Here is a 20,206-nt window from a genome sequence, read left to right as displayed (position 1 = left end):
TTTAGGACAAAGTAAAGTGCTCTTTAAGGTTCATAAGATTGTAAATCTTTATGGGAGCAGACAGTCTCATCTTTCTCCTGTGGAGGGGCTAGTGGGTTCGAACCACTTATACTGTGCCTCCAGGGTTCCATCAAGGAAGTTGGGTCAGATATATTCCACTGTGTAGTGGCATTATCCCCTTTACTCCACACCTATATAAAGGAATGAGGATACACGTATATTTGCATGATGGTAGTTCAACAATCATGTATTATAGTGTTTTTATCTCTGTGTTTGTTCCTGATTCTGTTTCATATTGTTTTTATGGAAGACAAAGTTTGTGGAACTTTCATTGTTTGTCACATAGGAGATGTCTTAACCTAGTCATGATATACAGAGGCCTAGGAGATAAAATAGAGCCCTGGTGGTATATTGGTTACAATTTGCGTTGCTAACTGTAAGGTGGTGGCTTAAGTCCATCAGCTGTACTATGGGAAGACAGACTTGGCAGTGTGCTCCCGTAAAAATGACAGCCCAGGAAACTCAAGGGGGTGGTTCTGTTCTGCCCTATAGGACATCATGAGTCCGAATTGACTCCACAACACAGAGCAGTGGTTGTTATTGTTGTTAAGTGCCCTTAAGTCAATTCTGACTCTTAACAATCCTTGATTTAGGGTTTCCTAGGAGCAACTGGTGAGCTTGAACTGCCGTCCTTGCAAATCAGTGCATTAACCCACAATTGAAGTTAAATGACTATGGACAGCTTTTATTACTGGTTAATACTGAGATCACGATCACGTAGCCCTGGTGTGGCACTGTAAAATAAATGCTGGACTGAAAGTTTGGTTTGAACAACAAGATTGGCCATTCAAACTCACTAGCCACTTCTCGGAAATCCTTTGCAGCAGGGGTGGGAAACGTCTGGCCCACTGGCTGTACAGTGGTGGTGGTGGTGGTGTGTCGTGGAGTCAGTTCCAACTCATTGCGACCCTGCACAGGGTTTCTGAGGCTTTAAAACTTTACAGGAGCAGAAAGCCTCTTTTTTCTGCGGAACTACTGGAAGTTTTGAATGGCTGACTATAAACGTTAGCAGCCTAACTCATAACCACTGTGCTACCAAAGCTGTATTTGTTGTCATTGTGAAGTGCCATCGAGTCAGTTCTGACCCATAGTGACCCTGTATAGGGTTTCCGAGGAGCAGCTGGTGAGCTTGAACCGCCAACCTTGCTGTTCAAACGGCTTTGCAGTCTGGTGTATTAACCAGGACTTGTGTATAAGGTCCGTGAAATCATTTGGTCTGACCCTGCCAAGGTAGCCACAGTTCCAGCCTTTACATTATTGTTGTTGTTATTACGTGCTGTCTAAGTATCTCTGGTAGCGTAGTGGTTACGAATCGGGCTGTGAACCTTAAGGTCAGCAGTTTGAAACTACCAGCTGTTCCGTGGGAGAAAGATGAGGCTTCCTGTTCCGGTAAAGATTTACAACCTCGGAAACCCTGTACAGGTTCACTGTGAGTCAGAACCAACACCACGGCACATAACAACAACAATACCAATGACTTGAGACTCATAGTGACCCTGTATAAGGTTTCCAAGGAGCAGCTGGTGACTTTGAAACGCCGACGTTGTGCTGCAAAGTGACCTTGCAGTCCATCACATTATCCCACAATGCCACGCCAGGACTCTAGCTGGTGATGAACTCATGTTGTTGTTGTTTTAAGTGCCGTCGAGTTGATTCCGACCCATATTTACCCTGTATTGTTGTTGTTGTTGTTGTTAAGTGCCGTCGAGTCGGTTCCGACCCATAGCGACCCTGTATAGGGTAGGTTAATTAAATGCTTGACCAAATATGTTGTTGTTGTTGTTGTTGTTAAGTGCCGTCGAGTCGGTTCCGACTCATAGCGACCCTGTACAGGGTTTCCGAGGGTGTAAATCCTTACGGGAGTAGAAAGCTTCATCTTTCTCCCGCGGAGCGGCTGGTAGTTTCGAACCGCTGACCTTAAGGTTCGCAGCCCGATTCGTAACCACTACGCTACCAGAGCTCCTTATAGCAGACTAATTTTTAAGCTGATAAATTTGTATGACCCACAAACATCTAAATTGTGACAGTAAAAAGTTTCCCCGTCCCAGCTATATAGGGTTGCAATGAGTCAGAACCAACTCGGAGGCACATAACAACAATAACAATTTTGAGATCAAGGTAGATTTTAAACTTTGGTTGTTTTAACATTGTCTAGCCTCTTTTTTTTGGCAGAAATGAATTCACAGTAAGAAAATCAGTTCTCAGAGCATAAAAACAAACCTGCCATTGAGCCAGTTCTGACTCATAGTGACCCTGTTGAGCATTCCTGAAGCTGTAAATCTTGACAGGAGCAAAAAGCTTCATCTTTCTCCCATGTAGCAGCTGGGGGGTTTGAATTGCTAATTTTTTGGTTAGCAGTCCAACACTACCAGAGGGCCTCATAAAGCGTAAAGACTAAATAGCTAAGGTCTTTACTACTGTATTTCTCTTGGAGTTTGTCCACACTAAGCATGTAACTTGCTCCTGAGCTCACTCTAATTCATTAACGATGCATTAGACTGCCAGAGTCTGACCTCCTGGGTTTACCTTTGGATCTTGTCATTTCTCAGTATTCTGTTTCGTTTACCAGTGTTAACACATACAGTCCGTATACAGTTATCAATGTGACGGCACATCTCTAAACTCAGTTTAATTGTCTTCCATGAATCTGTATATGAACTGGGCTCAGTTGGCCTCGGAGGGCTCTTTGATGGCATCTGGACTTGTCTGAAGGCGCAGCATAACTGGATGTCTAAGATTGTTTCTTTATTCAAATATCAGGCACCGTGACTGGAATGTCTGTCCTAGTAAACTGTCTAGTCATTTCTGTCCCTAACCACAGTCTCCTCACACAAAACCTGGGGCTTCCCTAGTGCCCACTAGTCTGACTTGCCTCCCCCAGAAACTTCAAAGCATCTTTGGACCCAGCTTTAGAACCCATGCAAAAAAATGGCCCCTGTTGTTCAAAAACTGAGGTAGGCCAGATTGAAGGGCAAGGAGTACAAAATGGAGTCCTGGCTTCTTAAGGTTAGGTGGAGGGACCACTTTGAGGAGTAGCTACCTGCAGGAATGTGGCACGGGTCACCCTTCCCACAGCATTTCTCGTCTGGGTTCTATAACTCCACGCAAAGGTCACACACAATTCAGACACCATGCTCCCGCCATGGCGTTGACTGGAGAAGTGAGCAGGTTACAATTCATGGTCAGAAATTCTCAGGGCACAGTACTTCTGGTCAGGACAACCTCTCCTCAGCCATGTCCACAGGCAGCCCTCTCTCTGCCCAACCAATGTTATAAAACTCGTTTAGGGCTGCTGATAAATGCCACAGGAGACACCATTCCACCATAAGTGTCAAGACACTTGGCTCTAGCTCCATGGGTCAGCAAGCCTGCCTCAAGTAAGTGCCTAGAGGCACCCCACTCTACAAGCAAGCCTCCTGACCAAAGCCACTCAGTTTTATTTGCTCCATGTGTTGGGAAACCCACCGCTCTGCCTCATGCTCTGGATCTTGGCTCTGCTGCTGCCCCTCTTCCGCCACGCCTTTGGGGTCACAGCTTTCTGTCCCTGCTTCATGGAGACACAACATGCAAGGATCTTGGGCTCCAAAAGATGTGCTCCACTCCTGACTCTCACTGTAGTGAGATCCTCCCTTTTGCTTCTGAGATGAACTTTAAATCCACATCAGCATTGCAAGTTTTGACATTCACAGTCAACTTTATTAGTCACAGCTGAGTCACACATCCTGTCAGCATCCTATCCCATCTTTTCTTACCCAGGCCCTTCAGGAAATAGTTCTTTGGTGGGAGTTCCATGAACTATGGTTTTTGAACCATGTAAAGTAATTCCCTGCATGGCACGTTCACACCCTCTTTACTATAAAACCATCAAAAATATCTCTGCAACATAGCTGTTCAGTAAACTCACATCATTCCTTTCTACTAAGTGAAAATTGGACTGGCAATAAAAACTTCTGCTTGCCTCTGAATTTGGTGAGCAGAGACTAGTAGGAGTTCTAGGAACTGTAGAAAGAGTTAAAGATTTAATTATTCAGGAGGAGGAAAGGGGAAACGTTTCCATTGAAAAAGTATTCTCCAGGACCCAGGGCAGGATGGCAGAGTAAGCAGATGTACTGAGTGACCCGCTGCAACAAAGACATGGGAGATGGTGGTTCTGGAACCCTGAGCATCAGAGGATGGAACAGAGATGTGGATTAAGTGCTGACTGGGCCAGGAAGCTGACCAGGAGTAGTGATGAAAAAGAAAAAGAGGTGGACTGTGGACTGGTGTGGTCTGGTGCAGCCATCTTAGCTTTTTTGAGCAGCTGTTGATACAGTGGCCTGTGGGCAAAGATGCAGCTGGAAGTTGGCATCAGGAGAGTGCAATTCTCCCTTGTTTCCAGGACCTCCTGGTAGTCAGGGGTGTGACCAGTCCCCACCCTGGCCAACCCAGCAGCCAGTGCCATCCCCTCTTTCACAGCCTTTGGTCTACCTACGATCAGGGACTGGACATAGCGCCCTTGCTTCTGGAGGCCCATGAACCTGCCCTAAACCACACTACTCAAATGGTGACCAGAAGACTGTTCAGACTTCCATCTCTACCACATTCACCAGGAGACAGGTGGTGAGTGCCTGAGAACACACCAATATCCATCCAGTCATCAACTAAATGTAAATTTGGCACCACAGTGTCTCGGACAAAATAAGCAATTCCAGCTTACACACACAAAAATAGAGTGCCTGAAACAAGTAACCAAAACACAGAGTCAGAAAATATAGCACCAGAAATGGTACTGGAACTATCTGATAAGGAATTTAAAAGAACGCATATTTGGCAACTTCAGTGGATTGTGAGAAAGATTGATAAAACTACAGATGAAATCAAGGAAAACATAGAATTATGAGAAAATTCAAGAAACAAACTGACAAAATAATTGAAACAATCGAAACCATACCAAAAAAAAAAAGCCAAATTAACTGAGCTTGAAGAAAAATGTCTCAATATTCATCTACTAGAGGAACAATCAGAAAAAAAAAGAAAATCTGAAGAAAGTCTAAGACTAAGATTTATGATACTATTAAGAGGAATAATTTACATATGATAGAAATTCCAGAACAAGAAGAACCAAAAAAAAAGAAAAACTGATAAAGAATATTGTCCAAGAGTTGGTGGAGGAAAAAACTTCCCTAAAGTCATGACAAATGAGAAAGTTGCCCTTCAAGAAGTTGAATGACCTTCAAACAAGTTAAACCCCAAGAGAAAAACACCAAGACACACTATAATCAAACTTTTCAAAACCAAAGAGAAGGCAAAAATCCTGAGAGCAGTGTAGGAAAATCAAGACATTCCCTACAAAGGAGAAGTACTAAGACTAAGTTGTAATTTCTCAGTAGAAACCATGTAGGCAATAAGACAATGGAATGACTTATATAACGTTCTGAAAGAAAAACAATTGCCAAGTCAGAATCATATACCCAGAAAAACTGTTCATCAAGCATGATAGTGAAATTGTCATTTCTGAGATGGACAGAAATTAAAAGAATTTGTCAAAAAAGGACAAGCCTTACAAAAATTACTAAAGGAAGTTCTTTGGACAGAGAACCAATAGCAGAAAACAACCTGAGATTAATGTTGTTGTTAGTTGTTGGTGTTAGGTGCTGTTGAGTCGGTACCGACTCATAGCGACCCTATGCACAATAGTATGAAACACTGCCCGGTCCTGGCCAACGTCACAATTGTTGCCACGCTTGAGCACATTGATGTTGCCACTTAGTCAATCCATCTGGCTGGGGGTCTTCCTCTTTTTCTCTGACCCTCCACCTTACCAAACATGATATCCTTCTCCAGCGACTGATCCCTCCTGACAATATGTATGAAGTATGAGAGACAAAGTTTGGCCATCTTGGCCTCTAAGGAGCACTCTGGTTGTAGTTCTTTCAACACAAATTTGTTTGTTCTTCTGGCAGTTCATAGTACTTTGAATATTCTCCTCCAATGCCATAACTCAAATGCAGCAGTTCTTTAACTGTCTTACTTATTTATTGTCCAACTTTCACATGATTAAGAGGCAATTGAATATGCTAACAAACATTACCGTATTACCTAGACTCAACCCAGATATGGAAGTATACAAAGTAAAATGGACCTGTAAGACTGAAAATAGCCAAATATAGAGTTGTAACTACAAAAAAAGTATAAAATAGAGGGAATAATGTAATTATAAAACTTACAAATGAAGAGGAAATCAAATAGATTTCAAGAAAAAAATAAAAATAAATCTAACTGTAGCCCTGAAAACTAGACCAACCGTTACCATTAACACTTACCCTAGTCCGAACCATAATCCTGGTGTGGCACTGTAGGATAAGGACTGGACTATTAACCACAAAGTTAGTTCAAATCCATCGGCTGCTCGTTGGAAACCCTAGATAGGGTCACTATGAGTTGGAGCCAACTGGACAGCATTTAACAAAACAACCATAACTCTGATAATAAATGAAGTTCTAACCCTCACTCCTCACTCCTTTGTTGTTAAGTGTCTCTGAGTTGGTTCTGACTTATAGCGACCCTGTATAAGGTCTCTGAGGAGCATCTGGTGCACTTGAACCACTGACCTTGAGGTTCAAATTGACTTTGCCATCCAGCGCATTAACCCACACCAGGACTACCCCCCAAATACAAAAGTTAAGTGCCATTGAGTCAATTCCGACCCATAGTGACCCTGTATAGGGTTTCCAAAGAGCAGCTGGTGAGCTTGAACCACTGAACTTGCAGTTCAAATGACTGATGCATTAGCCCACAGTGCCACACCAGGACTCCAATACAAAAGTACACCCTATATAAAGGTTCTAAGTATAAGAGGTTAAGAAATACTGTTGTTGTGTGTGCCATCGCATCCGTTCCTACTCAGAGTAGATGACCTCATAAGATTTCCTACACTGTAATTTGTTTTTTCATAAAAAAGTCCTACTTTTTAATAACCTAAATACACTGAACTATTAACATGTTTTTCTGCTTTGACCATTTAATCTTTAACATTAGTAAATAGTGTGTTTTTTTTTTTTTTTAGTTTTGATTGTGAATTGATAGTTTACATGGGAGAACATCAGTTTTACACTCGTTTCATTGCAATAATTACAATCTTCTCCGTGCATCATCATTCAACAGTGTTTGTTTCCATTCCCTCTGGGTTTTTTTTTTTTTTTTTGCTTTGTTTTGTTTTTGGGGGGTATGTATACCAAAACACTCAGGAATGTATAATAATTTAAATATTCAAAGGGCACATTCTGACCTCCTGCCTCCTAGCCACCAGCACTCAATCTTTCTCTTTCCATATGTCTAGAGTCCTCAGCTGCTTTCTCTCTCCTCCATGCTGTAATGTTTATGGGAGCAAATAGCTAGGTCTTTTCTCCGTTAGAACCAATGGTGGGTTCAAACCATCCAGATTTTTGGCTACCAACTGAACACTTTAATCATTGTGCTAATAAGGATCCTTTAAAGAATTTGAATCCTAGTGTGGTGCTGTAGGATAAGCACTAGACTGCTAACTGCAAGATCGGTGGTTCAAAGTCACCAGCTTCTCAGAAACTCTGTACAGGATTGCTATGAGTTGGAACCAACTTGAAGACACCAAGAAGGAACTGAAGCTGCTCTCTATTTTGGTTGGCTATGAGGGAGGGGCTCTCTATTTTGGTTGGCTATGAGGGAGGAGCTCTCTATTTTGGTTGGCTATGAGGGAGGAGCTCTGGTAGCGTAGTGGTTACGAATTGGGCTGCAAACCTTAAGGTCAGCGGTTCGAAACTACCAGCCGCTCCGCAGGAGAAAGATGAGGCTTTCTACTCCCGTAAAGATTTACACCCTCGGGAACCCTGTACAGGGTCGCTATGGGTCGGAACCGACTCGATGGCACTTAACAACAACAATGAGGGAGGGGCAAGAGTTGTGGCTGGCCTGTAGTGGGGAGTGGGACATTTCACTGCACCCTCAGTTAAGAAGTTCAGACATTGAATAAGGCTTTGCCAAGTATTTTGGATTTTAAGTACAGAAATGTAACTATATTAACCTTCAGACATTTCTACTCTTAAACTTCTGTACCACTTCCATTCTTTACAGACTTAGAAATCATTCTTTTACTTAGGAATTGTTTAGTCAATGTGTACCAGATAGTACAAATGACTTCTCTTTCATTTGTGTATTTACAGTGTTACCAATAGACTAATCTGATTAAAATACATGTGGCATATCCTCTTAATATTAGAGGAGTGCCATTTATCTATTGATTTGTCCAGGAAAGATAGATTTCGTCTCCACTTGCTCCTGCTCTGCAGGTTAAAATCTGTTTATTTAGGTCCCATTCCAAAGTGGAGATGTACCATAATCATTCAGGAGTGCGGCAAACTCCTTTAATTCCACGGGACAGTTTCCAAACCCCTGACTGACTTTTCTAGTCTCATTTTCCAGCTATTCTGAGAAAAAGCCATTGAAATCCTCTGCAGTGTAGTCATGATGGAGGTGCACAAATCTGGTTAGTTTTTATCTCCATTGCCAACATAAACAGGGTGGAGCAGCCTAGAAACAAAGGAGGCCTTGAGTCCCAGAGAAGAAAACAATGTAACAGCAAAGTGACAAAAGCCCCCCACCCCTCAGTGCTGCCTCCAGCCCATTGCAACACTGACATCTCCATGCAACCCCAAGGCTCTCTCTGCTTGGCCCTCAGGCAGGTCTCAAGGAAGAACTAGTGAGTTCCTCTGAGCGGATTACAAGAGTTGAAATAATGTCTGCCAGAAATAATGCAGAACAACTCAGTTGCTTTCTTCAGCTTGTGATGACTTCTGTTTTCTTCAAAACTCTTGGTGGACAGCATTGGTGTATAGTGCATTCGAGAGTAGGTCTCTAAGAGTTCGGAGAACCTCTGCTGCTTCCTAAGTGCACCAGTTTTTACAACCTCAGCTCAAGGGCAGGCCGTTTCGCCCACCCTCCCTCTCTCCCTCCCTCTGAACCGCCCTCTGTCTCTCCCTCTCCTTCCACCTGACAGAGACCATAAATAACTAAGGCTCCTGGCGTTCCCAGCTGAAAACAGTTGAAAGTTTGCCTGCAGCTCTCTGCCGCGACCCGCCTGGTCTGCTTCTTTCTTTTCTTTTTTTCAGGGTTTTTGTACCACCTGAGTGGACTGTTTTCTTCATTCATATTTTAGAAGAGTCGCCTTCTAATTAAACGCAGCACCTCACTAGCTAGCTCACTCTTCCTAGATTTAAGGCGGTCTCAGTTGCCCAGTTAGGCTAAGAGCACCGGTATCAAATTACCGAAAGTCTACACCGGAGCAGTCCTCATATTTACATACAAATAACTCGAGGGCTTACATTCATGTCACCATTCGGTCCTGCTAGAGGCTTGCCAGAGGAGTTTGTAATCCAATCAGAAGGAGCTTTAAAAGGATGTGTACCGGAATGATCAAAAAGAATCTTAATCTCAATTAAGTGTTGCCAGTTTCTCCCCACCCCCATTTTTTTTTTTCTTTCTGTCTGAAATCTTGAAAATCTACAAAGTCTGATGAGTGGGGGAAGATGTGTAATTTCTCAAGCACGTGTGAGGAGATCAAGATGCTGAGAACTCCGAGGTGGTGGTGAGTGAAGAGAGTGGCTGTAATCCCAGGAATTGGTTTGCTTGCGCTGGTTTGGAGATCGATTCTGAATCACAGTTTAAGCAGTTCCTGGAAACATCAGGAAACATTTGATCAGCCCAGCCTGGTTGGAAATGGCTTTACCACAGAGTAAGCGCTTTTCTTTAAGTTGTGCTTGGTATGTGCTGTGTTTTGTTTCAGATACAGTAAATGTGCAAATAGCTTAGCTTTAAATCGTCACTAAAATAAGTTCTTGGATTGGGTGACAGTCGAAAGTTGATCTGTTTAGTTTTTACATTTGCAAAACCAGTAGTTGACAGTGTATTTTTAGTCTTGATTGGTAGTTTAAAAGTGACGTGCTTGTGGTTTCCTGAGTTTAAATGAATGGAAATTGTAAATAGTACTAATTGGAAAATATAACAGGAGCTGTTGGATCCCTTGTCTTTAAGAAGCACAACATGCACGCTTTAGAAATCCCTCTGGGAGAGCCAGGCTTAAGTCCAGAGAGAAAGGAAGAGTCATAGAAAGGATAAGAAACTTGGCCACAGTATTTTGTGGAGGATGGGAAACATCCAGAGGGCAAAAGACATTGACAAACCTGCTCTGTCACTCTTGGAATGTCATTTTAGTATAGGAGATGCATTATGCTTTTGTAGGTCATAAAAGTAAGTTCTGTGGTTAACTCTTTGTGTTGATAGTTAAAGGGCAACTTCTATTGCCCTGCTTTGAAACTGCTGAAGTCCCAGATGAATTGTTTTCCAAGGAGATTCCAAGCACCCGCCATGGGGCTAAATTGTTTCTTTGATAGGATTAGAAATGGTTCGAAATTGGTGTGTTCGGAGGTTCCCAAACTGAACAGTTAAAATTCAGATAAGTTAACTTGCTACTTTATTGCATAAGCCCCAAACTGAAATGCTATATGTGAAAAAACTCCTTAAAACAAAAGAAAGCAAAAAGGTCTGTTCCCCTCCCACATGTACATTGACGCACAGTAAGGAAAGGAAAAAGTGGCTCGTATTTTGCCATCTCTGTCCATTCAAACAATCTGTCCTCATTGTGGTCATTCCAGAGATAAAGGGAAGCCTTTCTTATATCCCAAATCCACCTTTTTTTTATAATCTGGAGGTTGGGAGGAGGGAGGTACAAGGGAGGATTTTAAAAAATGGGTATTCAATACCAGGAGCTTTTTAAACTACTTAAATTCATGCTTGAAATTTTGTACTAACCTCTGCTTAAACATTTTCCTTCTACACGTCAGTTATAGAAGTTGTGTGGAGATAGGGAAAGGTAAATAAGATATGATGTGTGCTTTGCTGATGCCCAAAGGAGCAATTTTCTCCACAACTGACACACATTTAAATGGGAAACTTATCATTTGGACTTGCTTTGTACATCTGCAGGTGAAGATGCAATGACAGGGGACACAGACAAGTATCTTGGACCACAGGACCTTAAAGAGCTGGGTGATGACTCTCTACCTGCAGAGGGTTACATGGGCTTCAGTCTTGGAGCTCGTTCTGCCAGGTACTTTATTTTATTATCATTGTTTATCATAGTTAATTTGAAACAACCATGATGTATCATAAACCAAAATCATTTTCATTTTGCACGTGGTTCCAAAATGTGTTCTTTAGATGAGGATGTGAATTTGGTGACGCGTTCTCAACTCAAACACACCTACTTTACTATGTTCTTTCATGGTTTTCAGTCCTTAGTTTGTGTAGTTGAACCAGGGCTTTGAACCGGTTCATTATGGTTCTGCTCCCTGCTGAGAATTTGCATTGCCACCCCAGATATCACCTGGGAATCTTTTGTGATTTAGTATAAGTGGGATGAAAATGTAGGAGAAAGATATGGCAATCTGCTGCTTTCAAGCATTGTTGTTAAATACCATAGAGTTGGTTCCAAAGGAAAAGGAGCACCTGGTGAGCTTGAACCACCAGCCTTGCATTTCAAACCAACTTCTGTCCTGCGCATGAACCCACAGCACCACACCAGGACTCCTATAGAAACTTTATAGCACCTTTCAACTCTGCCTAGCTGCCTCACTGTGAACAGAATTGACAGCCCACTGTGGGTTTGTTTGGGGTAGAAACACAAATTCTCAGTCCTAGATTGAATATACTATTTTTTCTTTCTTTATTTCCACTATTCAGATAGACTTCCAAGTGTAGTAATAAAATAATTTACTGCCAAAATTGGAAGAACAAATCCAGGACACATATTTTAGACATAACTTTTGCTCTATATTGAAAGAAAAATATTTGTCAATAAGATACCTATGTATACTGATTACTCTCCTTTCTTCATTACTCAAAGAATTAGTGATTGAGACTCAAGAGAACATTCTCGAAAACAATTGTCAGGTTATTTGTCTGTCAGCTATTTGAGTACCTCATCTAAATGGATTTCATTGTTATGTTTATAAGGTAGCATGTTAGAAGTGTTAGCAGTGACTGATAGGAATGATGGCAAATTCAATCCTTGAAGCTAAAGTATAAAAATTTTCTGTAGGTGAGAAACCTTGGCACACAGTTATCTTATAGTTGTTGAAAGACATAGGACCTTACTCAGCATTTGGAGATGAGATTTCCCTGTTGTGAATTAACAGCCAGTTTGCTGACAGTCCAGTTATTTTAAAGCTAATAATTAAACCATCCAAGTTAGAGCCCTGGGGACATTTTCCTATAGTTTAAGGATCTGTTGTAAAAAGTTTCATTGTCTAATAGTAAAGGACACTTCCCATAAAGTAAACCTGGGAGTTTGTTCTCAGTGTCATTGGTGTGACTGGTTTAGATATGGGATTGATTTTTCTTCAAGTTAGTTTTTTCTGTTTTTTAATAGAATTTTGAAACGCACAGTTTACTAGAATTGTTGCTTTTTAGATACATTTATAAAAGATCTAAAATCTTATTGGAGAAGTAAAAGAGAAATTAAAAAAAAAATCATTCTGGTAGTCCCAGATAGTTACAGCTATCTGCCAGATCTTAAAAGATCTTGGAGGAGAATTCTGCTTAGAAATAGAACAGCTTTTATTGCCCAATAGCTAGCTGGCTTCCTTTTCTTGGATAATACAGGGCAGTTCCTAGGTTATGAAATTCTTTTGACTTATGGACAGTTCATACTTGCCTGTTTAGTTGTTGTTGTTAAGTGCCATCCATTTGGTTCTGACTAAAAGCAACCCTGTTTGGGGTTTCCAAGGAGCGGCTGGTGGGTTTGAACTGCCGACCTCATGGTTTGCAGTCCAGAGCTGATCCTACAATGCCACACCAGGAGTGGTCCAGGGCTTACTTTACAGTGCCACACCAGGACTCCACTTGCCCTTGGTTGTTGTTGTTAAGTACCATTGAGTCGGTTCCGACCCATAGCCACCCTGTATAGGGTTTCTGAAGAGCATCTGTGAACTGCCAACCTTGCAGTTCAAATGGCTTTGCATTCTGGGGCATTAACCCACAGCTCCACACACCAGGACTCCCCTTGCCCTTTAATGCTGTGTAAATGTTCCTTCACTTTGAAAGGCATTGAACTAACCCTGTTCTCCACAAATTCTTCAGCATCACAATTCACTTCACTTGTCGTCTGTTGCTGTGTACCTTTTAAATCATTGAAAAGACCTCATATGTTAGAGTAAGGTTAAATTACTGTTGTTAAGTGTCATGGAGTCCATTCTGACCCATAGAGACCCTGTATAAAGTTTTCAAGGAGCAGCTGGTGAGCTTGAACCGCTGACCTTGAAGTTCAAACGGCTTTGCAGTCTGACGCATTAACCAACAGCGCCACACCAGGACTCCAAGGTTAAATAAGAACCCCACATATACCTTTGACTTACTTACACATTCTTAAAGACACGCCTCAGAACTGCTCTTGTTCATAACCTGGGGACTGTCTGTATATAAGACACTACTTTATGAATCAGTTGTGTGTGTATAGAAAATTGTAGTTGCTGACATCCAGTGAGATATGAAAGCTGAAGATTCTCTTATAGCTAATTGTTTATTTCCTTAAGGCAATTCTGAGTCTTAGCACTTGTAATTTTGATTGCACCATTACTATATGTTGCTATTATGTGTAACTCATTTTTTTTTTTTACATTGATAACTCATGTTATGCTCAGACACACAAAAAGTTTTTTCAATCTATGCAATCTCTCTCTCTATATATATATTAAGCATGTTGTTAGACTATAAACAATAAAATATTCTGAGTGTAACATTTAAACAAGGATACATTAAATGTGAATTCATTCAATCATAACTTTTTTTTCTTTTTTCTCTGTCTGATTTTTTGCTTTCTGTTTCTCCTCTTTCTTTCTTTCTAAAAATACTATAAAATAGTCCCAAAGTCAGGTAAGAAGACTTGGTACTTTGACAGTGTTTCTTTCCCTCCCTTGGCTCATCTGCTCCTCTTGTTTTGATTTAGCATTGTGATGTAGTTTAGTGCGCTGTGCTGTGCCCTGCTGTGTTTTTCTTTGTTTTTTTTTCTTTCATGCTCAGCTTTAGAAAGTCAGTTTTGTGATTCTGAGAAAATTAGCACAGTAACTAAAATCTATGATAAGAAAATGTTACTTATACACAATGGACTGCATACTTGAGGAATTTCTTTGCATTCACCAATTCTGTAGAGTGCATGAAGTAAAAGGGAAGTTTCACTGGGTTTAAAGAAAAAGTCTTTTGCAGGGCTGTTTGTCCTCTAGTTGCTGTTTTATTTGAGTTGTGCTAGGCACACGAGTGTAATTTTAGAATTCTGAGGCATGTGTTTTTTTCTAACATTTCCTGTATTTAACGCTTAGAGTTTATTGATGGCTACAAATCATATGAAGGGACTTCAAAAAGTTTGTTGAAAAGTTCTTTATCTTTGAATTCAATTTTTCTGTGAACTTTTCAAAGCCCTTGAGTAATTGACCTTCCTTAAAAATAGTTTAATGCTTTGCAGACCCCTGCCCAGAAAATCTCTAATTTTTGTAGCTTGAAAATAGTTCTATGTATTAAGGAGTCAAAGTATAGCTTGGTGGATTTACTGGGCTTCATATACCTAACGTAGGTTGGACTAGACCCATCAGCAGTAGGAACTTTAGACATGAGGTAAAATGAAGACATCTGTGAGCCTCTTCCTTGATAGCTCCCATTTCTGGGCCCGTTGTTAGCGCATTTGTAGGAGAAGGCTTCAAAAAGTTTGTGGACAATTGAATTGAAAGTTAATGGAATTTTCCCACAAACTTTTTGAAGTCCATCCCCTCAAGTCTTATTTTTACTATCAAGTCTGCCCCTGGCTCATGATAGACCCACTGCAGGGTCCTATAGCATCCTCATGATTGATTTGAACTGAACTTTGTGATCCTTAGATATATTTCAAAATTAAAATGGACCTTTTTTAAAAAAAATTTAAATGTTTGTCCATATCTACCATAAAACTGCATCACAAACCACTAGTATTTACACACTGTGCTCTGGGAACTATCTTAAAGAAATGATTGTCTACTACAGAAAGTAGAGCTTCCCAGTGTTTCTCAAGTCACATCACTGGGACAACATGGAGCCTGGAGCGGAGTCATTAGAAGCTTCTCTAAGACCATAGCCATGAGCCACAAATTAAAACTTGTGCTTAAATTTCAATTTGAATTAATGAAATAAAATTTAAATTCTTCCTTATTCATGTCTGCCACATTTCAAATGTCCAGTATCCACATATGACCTGTGGCTTCTGTAATGGACAATACAGGTAAAGAACATTTTCATCACTGGAAAGTTCATTGGTCAGGGTTGAGTTCGAAAATATAGAGTTCTTCCTTTAAGAAAGCTAATGTTGTATTTGGGTGAAAGTATGGGGCTAGAAAAAGAAGTTACAGGACAACTGAAACAGGAGGGAGGGACATTGTTATGTGATCGGGACCAAGAAGGCCTGAGTGTGTTGTATTCAGATTCACATAGCTGACTCAGGCTTGTTTTTCCACATAGATAATATTTACCCTTTCTTTGCTTCTAAGTCCCCAGTTTCTAACATTGTACTCAGCTCATAATAGTCACCCCTGTAAATATATGCTGGATATATTACATAATGACTATATAGTGATGGAGCTTCTTTTTTGGATCAGAGATTTCTCTGAGATTCTGAAGGAAGCTTAGTCTTGAATCCTCTAAGAACGGACCTATCCGTATGCATAGACAATTAAAAGTTTTACTACAGGTACTACAGAAATGGCTGCAAGCACACATTGACAGAGAGCTTCCAGAGGTTCAAGCAGAATTCAGAAGAAGACATGGAACGAGGGACATCATTGCTGATGTCCGATGGATCTTGGCTGACAACAGACAATATCAGAAAGATGTTTACCTGTGCTTTATTGACTACACAAAGGCTTTCGATTGTGTGGATCATGACAAGCTATGGACAATATTGCAAAGTATGAGTATTCCTGAGCACTTAACTGTGTTCATGAGGAATCTGTACATTGACCAAGAGGCAGTTGTTCGAACAGAACATGGGAACACTGAATGGTTTAAAATTAAGAAAGGTATGCGACAGGGTTATATTCTTTCCCCGTACATATTTAACGTGTATGCTGAGCAAATAATCCTAGAAGCTGGGTTTTATGAAGAAAAAGGTAGCATCAGGATTGGAGGAAGACTCATTAACAACCTGTGATATGCAGATAATACAACCTTGCTTGCTGAAAGTAAACAGAACTTAAGATAATTACTGATGAAGATAAAATTCCACAGCCATCGGTATGGGTTGCATTGCAATGTAAAGAAAACAAAAATCCTCACCACTGGACCAATAAACAACATTCTTATCAACGGAGAAAAGATTGAAGTTGTCAAGGACTTCATTCTTCTTGAATCAACTATCAACACTCATGGAAGCAGCAGTCAAGAAATCAAACGATGTATTGCATTAGGTAAATCTGCTGCACAAGACCTTTTTTAAGTGTTGAAGAGCAAAGATGTCAGCTTGAGGACTAAGGTGCGCCTGACCCAAGCCATGGTATTTTCAACAACCTCATATGCATGCGAAAGCTGGACAGTGAATAAGGAAGACCTTAGAAGAATTGATGCATTTGAGTTATGGTGTTGGAGGAGAATATTGAAAGTGCCATGGACTGCCAAAAGAACCAATAGATCTGTTTTGGAAGAAGTGCAGCCAGAGTGCTTCTTAGAGGCCAGGATGGCTAAGCTTCGTCTCTCATACTTTGGACATATTGTTCAGACGAAACAGTCGCTGGAGAAGGATGTCATGCTGGGTAAAGTGGAGGGTCAGAGAAAAAGAGGAAGATCTTTAACGAGATGGATTGGCCAGGTGGCATCATTGATGGCGTCAAGCGTGGCAACAATGGTGAGGTTGGCCCAGGACTGGGCAGTGTTGCATTCTGTTGTGCATAGGGTCACTATGAGTTGGTTCCGATTCGATGGCACCTAAGAATAACAACATCGTTTCTGGAGACTCTGCCTCTTGACATAAGACTACCCCTGTAGAGTAATGCAGTGTTAGTACATAGTGAGGAAAAGACATAGTTTTGTGTAAAGTGGGAAATAATTTCTTACCTCTTTGCTCTTTTCACTGTGAAGGACAAACAAGGCAACACCAATGTCTGACTGGTTCAGCCAGTAGAGATACAATGGGCTACTTTCAGATTGAGACAAGTTATGACTTCTTTAGACACCAGGAAGAGTAGTCAAAACCTCCAGCTCTCTGTGGTCCTTGTCCCACTTAACAAAAAGAACGAGTACAACTCTGGTTGTGGGGCTTTCCATTTTCTGAGATGCCATCTCTAGACTGCAGCTTAGTGATTTTATATTCTGCAGCTCTATTTCAAGGAGGGTGAAACAGGAAGGTTTATACTTCATCGAAACTAGGAGGCAATGAGAATCCGTCCTGACGTCCAGCAGGATGACATAGGTAGGCAAGTGGGAGATGCCTTCCCAGTAGCTCCTCACAAGCAACCCGACCACTGTCTTCCTGAAGGGTCACAGGTGCTCTGTGAGGATCGCATTGGCTATAATTCAAGCCGAAGCCTACATAGCCTGTGTGGATATGTGCCAAGGGGACCAGAGGGTCAGCTCCTTACACCATAGGTTTTAGTGTAGTCTTCAGTGTGGTGGGTGGTGCTTCAGACCACCAAGCCAGGAGCCGTACATTGTAGGAAGTTTTGAGAATGTGTGGAAAATTTAAGAGCTGCCAAGAAGGAGGACAGTAGAAGAGAGGAAGAAAAGAATTAATAAGCTCCTAAAGGAAAGACTTCTTGGATCAACTATCAACAATTGTGGAAGCAGCAGTCAGGAGATCAGACGACGTATTGCATTGGGCAAATCTGTTGCACAGGAACTTTTTAACGTATTGAAGAGCAGAGATGTCAGCTTGAGGACTAAAGTGTGCCTGTCCCAAGCCATGGTGTTTTCAGTAGCTTCATATGGATGCAAAGGCTGGACAGTGAATAAGGAAGATCGTAGAAGAATCGATGCCTTTGAGTTGTGGTATTGGAGGAGAATACTGAAAGTGCCATGGACTGCCAAAAGAACCAATAGATCTGTTTTGGAAGAAGTGCAGCCAGAGTGCTTCTTAGAGGCCAGGATGGCTAAGCTTCGTCTCTCATACTTTGGACATATTGTTCAGACGAAACAGTCGCTGGAGAAGGATGTCATGCTGGGTAAAGTGGAGGGTCAGAGAAAAAGAGGAAGACCCCTAAAGAGATGGATTGGCCAGGTGGCAGCATTGGTGGACTCAAGTGTGGCAGCGGTAGTGAGGTTGGCCCAGGATCGGACATTGTTTCCTTCTGTTGTGCATGAGGTCACTGAGTTGGTTCCGACTCGATGGCACCTGACAACAACAAAGGAAAGACAAAACAATCATGCATGGGATTTGAATTTTTCCTTGAGACCAGGGACATGATGAAAAGAATCATATAAGGTATAGCCATATCACTACTTCTTTGCTGGTTCTTTTCAGTTTTTTTTTTTTATTTTTTTTTAAGTGCCATGAAGTCAGTTCTGACTCATAGATACCTTGTGTAAGGTTTCCAAAGAGCAACTGGTGAGTTTGAACTGCCGACCCTGTGGTTCAAACCAACCTTGTGGTCCAGTTCTTTATCCCACAGCACCACACTAGAAACCCTATAAGGACCTCTAGTGGTACGCGGATTACGTATTGGGTGCCATGGGTGCCACAGATGAGGTTCTCTGCTCATGTAAAGGTTTAGTCTCAAAAACCCCATGGAGCAGTTCTGCTCTGCCTTGTTGGGTTATTATGAGCCACAATGGACTCGCCAGCAATGAATACAGTTTTTTTGCTTTTATAAATCATGTATGTAAGCACATGTGTTACAGCTATGAGCTATTTCCCAGAGATTCATAAGCAGATTGGTTTAAAATAGGCATCATTCTTTTCAGTAGTACAAGCCAGATACATATCCAGACCAGAGAGTCTAACCGAAGGTCTTACCTTAAGAAAACCTCTATCAAATTATCTAGAAACATCTGGTTCTTCTCAATTTTCATGTTGGTTTGATTACCATAGTGCAACTTCCAAAGCATTTTGTGCATTTCATCTTGTCTCAGATGGACCTCCAATTGATTGGCCCAATTGTAAACAAAGTCTGATAATGAGGTTTTCTAAACTCAAGAGATTTCTTGAAATATAAAGGATTTTGTTTTTGACAGTGCCATTTCAAGGACCACTTTTATTGATATTTTAAGCCATCCTTGCCTGTTTTAAAGTTGCATGCATTAATTTTCTTTTATTCATCTCATCATCATCTGCCATTGTTGAATGGTTAACTGTAAATACAACAGCCTCCGCTCCTTCAGTTCGGATAGGTCTTACACTTTGAACAGAAGCTCCTATGCACGAGACAGCATGATGATTGAAGAACTCCTTGTACCATCCAAAGAGCAGGTAGGCATTCTTTTCAAAATATTCTTTGATTGTTCAATTTTCAATTGCATGATTGAATTTAATCAGTGTCCAGTGACCAAGACGATTTCTGCCTATTTGGTTTTGCATTTGCAAATATTTTCGTGTTTTCTAATCAAAAAGTAGATCAGTTTAACCTAAAATTTAACAGAGAAATGTAAAAATGAAAACAATAGATAATTTTCTATCACTGGGTGAAATCTTTTTTTTTTTTTTTTTTATGAAGAGAGACTTAATAATAGCTAAAGTTGCTGACATTATTCATATGAATGTTTTATTGTGCTAAGCAAACAATATATGCATGTTGGAATTTGCTAGAGTTGTGTTTAACAACCAGTTCAAGATTCGATTGATCATGTGTTTTGTCTCTTACCTTCAAAGTGATGGGTGTTTTGGGAAGTGACACTATTTGGCTTTTTACTAAAATCTCTGCTACATAAACTTGGCATTTGTGTCTTTCAGTTTTTCCTTCTAATAATTGTGTCTGACTAGATATTGGGTTAACATAAGAAATCCCAGCAGCATTTTAGTGACCCCGTATGGGCGTCCAAGGAGCGGCTGGTGGGTTTGAATCGTAGACTTTGTGGTTAACAGTCCAGTACTTATCCTACAGTGCCACACCAGGACTCCATAGACCTGTTGCTG

General features: G+C 41.0%; 1 protein-coding gene across 1 annotated transcript in view; it reads left to right on the top strand.

The window, feature by feature from the left end:
- The window catches only part of ANK3 (ankyrin 3, node of Ranvier (ankyrin G)), a 393,472-nt gene that overhangs the window by 280,697 nt on the left and 92,569 nt on the right, over nt 1-20,206 (top strand). Inside the window, exons 24-25 of the mRNA XM_006837454.1 lie at nt 11,056-11,179; nt 19,441-19,543. Of these exons, the coding sequence (XP_006837517.1) occupies nt 11,056-11,179; nt 19,441-19,543 (227 nt within the window). The remainder of the gene's footprint in view (nt 1-11,055; nt 11,180-19,440; nt 19,544-20,206) is intronic.

This window comes from Chrysochloris asiatica, unplaced genomic scaffold (assembly GCF_000296735.1).
Source record: "Chrysochloris asiatica unplaced genomic scaffold, ChrAsi1.0 scaffold00020, whole genome shotgun sequence".
NCBI classification, from domain to species: domain Eukaryota; kingdom Metazoa; phylum Chordata; class Mammalia; order Afrosoricida; family Chrysochloridae; genus Chrysochloris; species Chrysochloris asiatica.
The sequence above is the reverse complement of the archived record's forward strand: the minus strand, read 5'-3'. Positions and strand labels throughout refer to the sequence as shown.